The 11,274-nt window shown below is 40.3% G+C and overlaps 1 protein-coding gene across 1 annotated transcript in view; it reads right to left on the minus strand.

Annotated features, from left to right (window-relative positions):
* Window positions 1-3,792, minus strand: part of DOCK8 (dedicator of cytokinesis 8) — an 87,902-nt gene extending 84,110 nt beyond the window's left edge. The window contains exon 1 of the mRNA XM_027709739.2: window positions 3,686-3,792. Coding sequence (XP_027565540.1) covers window positions 3,686-3,738 — 53 coding nt within the window. The 5' untranslated portion in view covers window positions 3,739-3,792. The remainder of the gene's footprint in view (window positions 1-3,685) is intronic.
* Window positions 3,793-11,274: the final 7,482 nt, after the last annotated feature.

The following is an 11,274-nucleotide window of genomic DNA, read 5'->3' on the forward strand; positions in this document are numbered from 1 at the left end:
TCTGCTATCAGAGTACATAGGAAATGGCCTGTTCTACCACCGAGACAATTCTTGCACTGTACTTAACTCCTTTGCAACAGCCTTTATCATTTAGGGTAATTTCTTGTGAATCTTCAGACCTGAAACTTTGTATAATATAATATTTAAGCTCACCTTTTCATTTCAGGTAGAAATAATTTAAATGTATGTTCATCATTAATGGAAAGAAGGATTCATGGCACAATTTGAGAATTTGGTATGAGTTTGACTTTTAATGTAAGCTTTTTAAAATTTGAAATCTTTAGCTAAATGTTTTCTTTAATATTGGTAGTGTGGGATCATTGTTCTTTTTAATATAAATCTATGCATATAAACTCATCCTTAAGTACATGTCTTAAAACTAGAACAGGAAAAGAAAATTTTGCTTGGCAACTGGACCGTTTCAGGAACAAGGAAATGAAATTATAGAAGTAAATGTTGAAAATTTGTTTTATAACACTTGTGAAATGCAGGCAATGGTTGTCCATAGAGACAGTTGAGGAGCATGTCTGTTGGGAGAGTTTTTAATTGCAGAAGTCACATGTCTGGAAGTTAAATATGTTAGGGAGCTGTACTGCTGTTCTTGATAATTTTCTGTTTTGGAATTTGCATGTTGAAATGTTTTGAATGTACAGCATTGGTGACCAGTGCCCCAGGTAGGTGCCTAAAGCACAGTTTTCTTCACTTGAAGTCAAAATAAATAACTACTACTGCAAAATCTATGTAAAAAGTAACACAGTAAATTACACTAGCTAAAGTGTAATAATAAAAATAATAATAAATATAAAATCTCTTCTGTGAATATTGTGTTTATCCCAACACATAGCTGAGGCAAACTGATTAAAACTCATCTTTTCTGGTCTTTCAAACTGCTCAGCTGGTACATGTTAGAGCCCACACTTCTAGCAATGGCGATTTGTTTTTTTTCTCAGCAGTTTATAAAATTATTTTTCAACTTTCCTGATTGCTGGGCACAAATACTGTGATTGGAAAGTAGATACATTTACATTACACAATGCAGATACCTAATTACTATCTCGGATTCAACTCAGCAAGGAAGATCTGTTTTTTCACGCCCCATGCTGACTTCTAGCTGCCTAACTTGAGAGACACTAAAGGTTTGTTCCGTCACTTCTACATATGAGATGAACATCATTATTCATAAAAGCTATGCTATTAGAAGGAACTACTCACATACATGCATTAAAAACATATGTGCAAGTCTTTGCAGGATTAAAAAAGGCAGGAAGCAACAGGTTGGGGCAACAGACATCAGATGGGTGGAAGGAAGAATAAAGTGATAGGAAGACATGGTTACGTGGGCAGGCTGCATACACAAGTTTGAAGGCATTTGAAGGCCTGTTTTTAAAGTTTGACCTAGCTTTAGACAAACGTCTTGCTTGTCATACAACAGCTGTTCTTGAAGCATCTGCAATGCTGGTGCTCATGATCGATAACACACACTAAATTTAAAGTATGATGATACCATTAACACATTATGGATTACATCACTGCTAATTTTTTACAGAACAGTGTTATGCATAGTTCATAGGTTGGTCAGATATGTATCGCGGCTCACCAAGATACAGGGTACAACTTATGTAACTAGCAGGCTGATGATGTACTGAGGAACCAGGACAGAGCCTAAAATTCTGTTGTTCCTCATAAAAACAGTATATAGCTTAGTTAAGTCACTGGCAAGAGAAAAGGTGAGGAAAAAACAGGAGAGTCTGCATGCGAATCTGTAATGAATGCAGAGTAATTATACGGGCAATATACTAACTCCTGTAAATGATGCCTTGCCAGTAACATTCAATTTTCACTTAGAGTTGCATTTTGAAGAAGTAGATTCAGGAACTCTGAAGAGAAAGGAACAAAATTTTACAGCTGTAAAATAGTCTTTTGTGTATAGGAAGAAAGCTAACACATTGACCTATTATTCCCCTGATTCTGAAGATTACTTAAAAAAAAATCTAAAACACCACATTAAAAATGCGTCTTGCGAAGATCTATCACTCTACGGAACAAACTGCACTAGAGTCACGTAAAAATGTCCTGCTCCTTTTGAAGAAAGGGAAACATGTTCTGCTAGCAAATATATTTACTTTCTACTATACTGTGTCAAAGAGAATATTCATACTTGCAAAATAAACAGGCATATGGTTAAATTGGAATAATATTCAGAACACACTGATAATATATTTCAATATTTAACTTGCCATGAAAAATACTGAGTATTTCACTATCAACTCAAAAGAAAAAGAAATTTAAAAAATTATAACAGTAGTTTAATTTCACAACAGTTCTTACTACCAAAACTTTTGTAAGCCTTTGTGAAACGAAGCTGGATTAATTGTTATGATTCCACTACTTTGTAAGGCTTTGTGACCCTCACCACAGCTCAGGAAAGCTGCCAGAAAGCTGACCCTAAAAATAGGAAGAAAGAAAATAACTCAAACCCTTTAAATATCAGCTAGTTATGCTTTTTGTTCAAGCAAGTCTCCAAATGATCAGGAATTGTGGCAGGATACTGTAGTGAACTGTTCATCTGACAGCTCCCAAATATGAGGTCTCACTCTTGTGAATATTCCACCATAAGTTTAAAAATAACTCCCAAAGGATACAGAAAGGTACACTGATGCATATTCTGCCATGGGAAAGGCACATCACAGAGGAGCTAATTTTATCCTCTCTGACTGCCAACCTCATGTCTTCCAACAAATTGCTGAGGAGGTGGAGTTTCTCTGCATGCTTTTCTCTCTGGCACAGTTCACAAATCTTCAGTTTATATTACCATTATGCTATTTGTTCTTTTATGTGTCAGCAAACTCAAGATACCTGGTACTTACATCAACACCCTGGAAACACAGTTTTTGTCTCAAAATAACAAGACTCTTGAAAAGGAGGCCTGTTTTTCCCTTTAACCTATCAAAATAATGGTCTTGATTTCATAGTGCCACCACGGAGCACAGATCAACTGAGAGTCAACACTTCCCTGGGAAAAGACACCAAAGTCTATGAGACAGCAAGTTTAGTTTCAAGAGTATGGTGTTCCAACAGCTGAGCTCTAATTTATTTGATTTAGGGAGGGAAGGGAGGAGGTAGATATATTTTCAGTCATCGGGGAATTTTTTTCTTTGCGGAGATGAAAGGATGAAAAGAAAAAAAAGAAAAAAAAAGAAAAAAAACAACCCGGGGATGTATGTCATTGCAGTATTGATGCCCTACATAAAGTCCTCATTTTCTCAGGAGTGCTAATTTAGAGACCACATCATTTTGCCACTTCTTGCGGAGGGGGAACGCCAACGCCCCACATCATAGCCAGCGAGCAGCCCCTCCAGGGACTTGCTCAGACAGAACAGATGGGGAACAAACTCCTGGGTGAGACTGCAAGTCATGTCCCTGTCGGAGGACACGGACCCTCAACCGGCTTCGTCAGAGCAAACCTTGGTGCAGAAGCGCACCCCGAGGGTGCAACTCCCCGCAGGAGCAGCCCAGCAGCGGAGCGATGCCGCCCGAGGGCTGGCCAGCCCAGCTGTCTGGAGCTGGCAGGTGGCTTCCCGCCCCGGGGGTCTCCAGGGAAGGAGCCGTTCCGCCCCTACTCCCGCCACCTGATCACCTGCCTTGGCGGGGCTAAGAGTGGTGAGGAATCGTGAAAGCCCCTTACCTGTTGATTTTCAGGGCGAACGCCCTCCTGTCCGCGGCGGGTAACGTCGCCATACGGGCGAGTAGCCGCGCGTGTCGCCTGCCGACGAGGACCGAGACCAGCTGTACGCACGAAGGACGGCTTTATTTCATTTATTTATTTTTCTTAACTGCATGCTCCGGGCTAAAAACCGGACGATCTGCTGACAGTTATGGGTGTCAACTTCCGCATTTCACCTTCCTCACCGAAATCGGCTGGAGTGGGAGGGCTCTGCCCCAGCGCGTCTGCCCCGCCGCCGGCAGCGCCCACCCGGCATCCCGCGCACCCTGTGCCCCGGGGGCTCCTGCCGGCTGCCCACGGGCACTGGGAGGGAGCAGGAACGTCCCCTCCCTCTTTAACACAGGCGAACTTCGAACCGCCCGTGGGCATTTTGGAGGGAAGCAGCGAGGAAGGCGAGTGCTTAGGCACGGTCAGGAAGGGAAGGGGCCGTGTACTTCTGGACGCGCACAGCTGCGGGAATCCCTACGCATCCCATCAGCCCTTTTTCTTTTGGAAAACGCAGTGCGGGTGTCAGACACCTCGGCCTCCACCCCACCACACCCCCCACACATACACCCCTCCGGAGGTCGACCGCTGCTCTGCTGCGGCAGGTGGGGAAGCAGCGGACACCGCCGGGCCCCAGACCGGCCCCGCGCCGGCCCCGGGCGCCGCCGATCCAGCCCGTACTGCCAGGCGGAGCAGGCGTGGCCGCCGGGCAGGGCCAAGCAGGATCGGGCAGGGTAGGCCTGAGTAGGGCTGCTCGGAGCAGGGCAGAACCGCGTCTACCGCCCTTCAGGCAGGAGAGATAGTTACGGTCCTTCCTTCGGCCGCGCTGGCCCAGGGATGGAATTGTTCGGGCAGATAGAGACAGCAAGGTGTAAGAAGTAAATATATGTCAGCTCTTTACCTGGGACGATATTTTGCCAATACACGGGTGCACCCAGACTGTATGTTTCTCTTACACATCAACTGAGTCTGTAAGAAGAACTCACAGTACTAACATCAGATACCAGCTCAGCTTGGCACAAAGCTGGCCTCACTGCTGCTCCCTTCACTAGCACTTTCTGCTCAGATTTTTAAAAAGGCCATTTTTATTGAGTATCTTGAGGTTGGATTACCAAGTGACATTTCCTAACTGGTATTTTTCTTTCTGCCACGGTGCAGATTTAACTGCTGCCGCAGATAAGCAGAACTCAGACTTCATTTGAAAGGGGAAACAGAAGCCAAACATGGTTTCTACAGATGAATTCTGAGGTAGTAGAAGCAATTCAGTTCTAGGTTGTCATGTTTTACATCTGGGCTTTGGTAGCAACAGCATTAGGATTCACCTATTGGAAGGCAGACATCTCCATTGGAAACTGAAGAGTATCTAGAGGAAAACAGCAATATATGAGGCAAGGAACAGAAGCTTATCAAAGAGTGAAGGCCTAAAATCGTGCAACTAACAATTACCTTTTACTGTGTAGGATTCACTATTCTTTAGAGCACTATTAAGTATGTGTGGTCTCAAATATGAATGTTGACCTCTAGAGTCTTGGAAGAGCAGTAGCTAACAGCCCTTAGAGAAGTGTAGAGAGGCATAAGAGGTAAAAGACTTAACAAAAACCCAGAATTAAATAAAAATAGTTGAAAATGAAAATAAATATGGGTATCTTTTGTAGAAAACCCCCACAAGGATCTACAGCAGAACAAGACCTAAAATACTTCAGAGAAACTTCAGAAAGAAAATATTAAAACCTACCATTAATAGAATGTCGTTAACTAACAAATATTTGCTTTGGGAAGAATAAATTGGACACTTTATTTCATGGAGTTTATCTACCACACCCATCCTTTCTTTACGTCACCAAGATAAAACTAAAGCCACTTACCTACATGTAATTTGAACTTAAATATCACTTAGTTACAAATCACTGATTTGTAGCTAAATCAGTAGCTGTGATTTGACATGTGTATTGGTGACAAGAAAACTTTTGGATGTCATAATTGTTGGCTGTGGCAAGATACTACCTCATTTTTTACTGAAGCTATAAAAAAGAGTTTGGGCTTCATTTCAGCAGCTCATATGGCATGAAATAGGACTTTCCTTGATTGTTAAATCTTGCCTCAGAAATAGAGCTAGCAGCAATGCAGATAATATACCAGTGTGCACAAATACATCCATTTAGGAGTGATCAAATTGTTATTTTGCAGTTTCATGCATTCTTGGTAAGCATGGACAAAAAGATTGCTCAAAAATGTTTTGCCACATGCAGGAAAACATGCCTGAGGAGACACACAAAAGTAGTTTCCAAAACTTTATAGTTTTGGCTAGTATGTAGCCAGTGTACTGCTGTGGTTTAACCCCAGCCAGCAAATAAGTCTGACACAGCTTCCAGCGCACTCTGCCCTGGTGGGGTGGGGAGGAGAGAATCGGAAGTGAGAAAACCTGTGGGTTGAGATAAAGACAGTTTAATAGGAAAAGCAAAAGGTGTGCATGCAAGCAAAACAAAACAAGGACTTAATTCTCTGCTTCCCATGGGTAGGTGGGTGTTCAGCCATCCCCAGGAAAGCTGGGCTCCATCACATGTAATGGTGACTTGGGAAGACAAATGCCATCATTCTGAACAACTCCCACCTTCCTTCTTCTTCCCCCAGCTTTGTATGCTGAGCATGATGCCTTATGGTCTGGGATATCCCTGTGGTCAGTTGGGGTCAGCTATCCCTGCTGTGTCCCCTCCCAACCCCTTGTGCAGCCCCAGCCTCCTCACTGGTGGGGTGAGGTGAGAAGTAGAAAAGTGCTGCTCAGCAATAACAAAACATGACCTTGTTATCAACACTTTTTCCAGCATAAATCCAGTACACAGCCCCATACTAGCTACTATGAAGAAAATTAATTCTACAAACAAACAAACAAAAACAAAACACCCTCCCCCCCAAATAGCCAAAACCAGCACATATATTCAGCAAATACAGAACAAACACTTAGATTATTTTATGTTTTCATCTTTTTGGATGAACCGAATTATCAGAAGCCTATTTCAACATATGAGCAGCAAAACTCATCAAATACTCCTTTTCATTGATTATGTCAGCAATTACATTGCCTTTTTCGGAGAGAAAAAAAAAAGAAGAAAAAGGAAAGAATTTTATCAAGAAAGTTTACATGGTTTTAATTTATTGGAATGCTATCAGATGAGAAGTTGGTGAAATGATTTTTTTAAGCTATCTTATTCAATTAAATATCATCAATACTAGTGCTGCAGTTTATTGTTCAACAAACACTATTGTTTGAATTTCTGCAACAAACCAACCTACTAAATACAAGGCAATGAAGTCTAAACACTCGTTTAGAACAAAAAGTAGAACAAGATCTTTCCAGTCAGGAGATTTAAAAATTATATCAAACCAGGTTCCAGTGAGGGCAGCAAAAAATCAAAAGTAAAGAAAACAGTGCAATTCAGAACAGGCCATGGTTTTCCAAATTAGCGTGCTTTGATGTGTCAATAGCTGTTGGTAGGTTTTGTATGCAATACAGTGGAAACCATGCTTACATTTCCCTTTTCCTCATCCCCATCCTTCTATCACACACACATGTGTCCCAAATGATGGTCCCAAACTTACTGCATCACTTCAGCCCTAGAATCGGTCATAAAGCTACACTTCTCTGTAATTCCTCTTGGGTTTCAATTGCTTTCACCATGCTTTGGTCTTCCTTCTGCCACCTGACCTGGAGGTGGTGGTTCCATGGCCAGTTGGCTGCTGTACCTGGGCAGGCTGAGGAGTTGCAGGCCCAGCCACAAAGAGCAGCTGAGTGGTGGTAAGGACAGCACAGGTTGGGTATGAGTGCCTGGGCAGAAAGATTACTGCTGCGTATTGTTTTGAAGGACTTTGCAGGCTGGGGTAGAGGAAACACTGGAAGAGACAATAACTTGCATGTCTACATGCCACCTACCAGGGGATTTTTATTTTTTTTTTCAGTTAAGGCACACATTTCCAAACATCTTTTTTCTTAAAAGAGAAAATTAGCGGTGGTATCCCTGCAAAGAATGCTACTGCATGGTAGTTTATCATAGCACCATGCACATCATTAAACACAACATTCTGTCTCAGCATACTCATGGATTGTATCCCAACAAAGCCCTGCTTAAGTTTTAAAAGTCACCTGCTTATTTGCAGAGGATGTACCTCTGATGCTCGACCAGCAACTGAGTTAGGTCCATGGGAGTTTTCTCAATAGTTTTTATAATGTAGCTAGTAAAATCTAAGTGATTTATTCAAGACTGTTTTAAATAAAAAATATCATAAGAAATTTAGTAGGCTAAATCTCAGAAAAATAACTGTAATTTTCCATTATTCCTATTAATGTTTTAAATAGATTGACAATGAAATACAGAACTTCCCTTAAAAAAATAGACTTAAAACCTCCTAGGTTTAAGTTTCATTTTTGTGTTGGCGAAACAGAAGAAAAGGAACTTAGATCATTTTTCAGGCTTCTGAGATTTTTTTATGAAACACTTAACTCTAAAAGAGGAAAAACAGTCCATGTGACTGTCCATTTGTCTGTGCAAATTATTCTGGAGGAGTAAAAAGGTTACTGGCCAGATTCACATTAGACAGTTTCTCAAACAGAAATGTTTCTTTGTTCACCTTCACAGTGAACAAAACTCAAGCAGAACAAAATTTTCCCTTACGGTCACCATCTTCTCAAATACAAGGCAACTTGCTAAATAATGTATGATATTTAAATCTTTACAGTAAGCCATACCCTTATTCTAATATTGTCAGTTTTACTAAGTTTCACATTGTAACAGCATATACAGTAAGTCATACCCTTATTCTAATATTGTCAGTTTTACTGAGTTTCACATTGTAACAGCATATTGAGCACATAAGTCCTAAAAAGCAGCAGTGTTAAAAAGCAGGTGCACTGGCTGAAGTAAGATCTTTCTTCTCTTAAATGGCATGTGAATTGTCTGCATTCTTCAAAGAAAAATAAAGTCTAGTTGTCAGGAGAAACTGTCAATGCAAGTACAGATAAGAAAATAGAAATAGTTTAATATAGGAATAGTTAATACAGATAACAGAAAAGGAGGAAGTAAATTTACTCTAAGGAGTATGCAAATCATACTGAAGTTATGCCTCTCTTTATCAGCTTATATTTTGAGATCACAAAACTTAACTTCATTGTTTTGCAGGTTAACTGGTATAATTGTATGAATTTGCAATTCCTTTCTCTGAGGAAAATTTCTCTGAATTTTGTACATTGTACTATATAGGAACCTCCTTCTCACGTAGCCATTATGCTTTAAAACTCATATTCCACGTAATATTGAAATGCCAATGATTTTCTTCTCCTGCTGTTTTGATGTGATTGTGCTCTCCTTGCTACCATATCAGGAATGAGCAAGTTGCAGTGCTGTTCAATGCATCCTCTTCCTTATTTTCTCGTGAAAGCCATTTTCCCCAATTCTCCTCTAAAGTCTTAAATTCTTTTGTCCGTCATCCAAATTAGTCTGAAGCAAATGGTTTTGCTTGCACTGAGACCTCCAGTATTTGGGAAGAGACTAGATTATTTCAATTGCAGCCATCTAAGGTAATAATTAAATACAACTTCCTGGTACCCATCAACACTTTACTCTTTTTTGATATTGCATGTCTTGTCTTCAAATATCTTGGCATAAAACACTTCAACTGTACCATCCAGATTTTAGTTTGCTATGCTCATTTTAGCTGCCACCACAATAAAATATGCAGGTTTTACAGTTATATTTACAAAGTAGATTTCATTGCACAGTTCAGCAGAAATAAAATGACAGTTAATACTTATAGCAAAGTTCTAGTATTTGAATATAAACTTTAAAGAAAAACCAAATGAAGCCCAAAACCCCAGTATTTATTTTAGGTAATTTTGTTCAAAAGAAAAAATACTGAACAGTGCTATGTGAGCTGATGAAAAGCAGAACTGCTGAAAGAACCATGACAAAGGTTTCATCACCTTTTTCTTTTCCAATACCCAACATCTCACTAACATGTAACTGAAATTTCAGTATTTCTTGTCTCAATTTTAAAACAACTTACACCCTTCTTTTTATATGCTCTGCAATGCCAAACTGCACATTCTCAATGCCTGAGTTTTTCCTCTTTTACCCCATAGCCTTCTTGCAGTGAAAATCTTCTGATTTTCCATAATCAATTCCTTAATAACAGAACTATGTAAAGCTGTGCAGTCCCAAGACAGGAAAAACTACCATCAGGCAAGGTTCTAACAGATACAGCTTTGAGAAGCTGATCAGATTTTTCCTTTAAAATAGGATGTATCATACAAGAGGATAACCTGAGTGGCTGAAACAAGAATGTAAAAAGAGAAATTTAACCATGTATTGGACCTAAAAGTCTAGAAATCAACAGACTATACACTTAGACCCTATAATGAATGATTGAGATTTACCGTCTTCCAGTTAAGGGAACAGGAGCTCCACAGCTGATTCTTGTCAGTCACCGTTATTTACTAAAAGATACCTAACCTTGCTGGCTTGCTAAACTCAAAAGTTTCACCTTGGTGCCACTGCTGACATAGAGCTGGCAGAAGATTTTATAGTGCAGGACAACATGAGTTATTTCAACCACAACCCATGTAAAAAAAAAAAAAAATCCCATTTCTCCCCCAAATAGAGATTTTAATACTTTGCTTTTGAACTTATTATGTGCACAGTCATGTAGCTATAGGTATTTCTGTTGGAATAAATGCAGTTGTATCTCCAAAGAAAAGCTGAATCAATAGATTAAATAAGTTATTTTATAATTTTTAAAAGTTATTTTTACAGTTTTTTAAAGCAGACTTTCACACGCTTGTTATTAGAATGACTAAGGTAGAAGCCAACTATTTAGAGTGGAATGTCATAAAATATTATCAGTATTAACTATTTTAACCTACACAAGTAGATGAAGAGTCAAGGATAAATACTAAGTATATTTACTGCCATACTAGCCAATAAACATACAAACATGATGAAGCCCAGCATACATTACCATAACAATACTCAAACCAGGGCTATTGGACCTTATTTTGAGAGCAGAGAACCCCACCTGGGTTTTGGGGCATATGCACGTATCAGCATGCATCAGGCCAATCTGTCCTCTGTGTCTCCCACAATGCTGTTAAATTTACACCTTCTGACACGGAGAAAGGGAAGATGCGTGACCTATTTGCTAAGCCTATGGCCCACAAAAACCTGAGGAATGCAGGTTTTTAACACTGCTAATTTTAACACTGTTAAAATTAGCAATAGCTATGTCTTATACATGGATGTGCCCCCTCACGGTCCCTAATGGAGAACAGGGAAAGCCAGCAAACGTGTTGGTTATCTTTATTTGATTACAGATAAAAGACAGCGCATGCACCTGCACCAGGATTGTTAATCAAACGGGGGTTGGTGCCTTCAGTGCTCCTGGTGTGTCTGAACCAAGCTTGGGGCTGATCTACCGGAAGGCAGCTCTGCAGAGAAGGACCTGGGTGTCCTGGGGGTCAACTAGCTGTCCATGAGCCAGCAGTGTGCCCCTGTGGCCTGGAAGGCCAATGGTATCCTGGG

The sequence above is a fragment of the Pipra filicauda genome, unplaced genomic scaffold (assembly GCF_003945595.2).
Source record: "Pipra filicauda isolate LSUMZ 115617 unplaced genomic scaffold, ASM394559v2 scaffold35_size7292922_pilon, whole genome shotgun sequence".
NCBI classification, from domain to species: Eukaryota; Metazoa; Chordata; class Aves; order Passeriformes; family Pipridae; genus Pipra; species Pipra filicauda.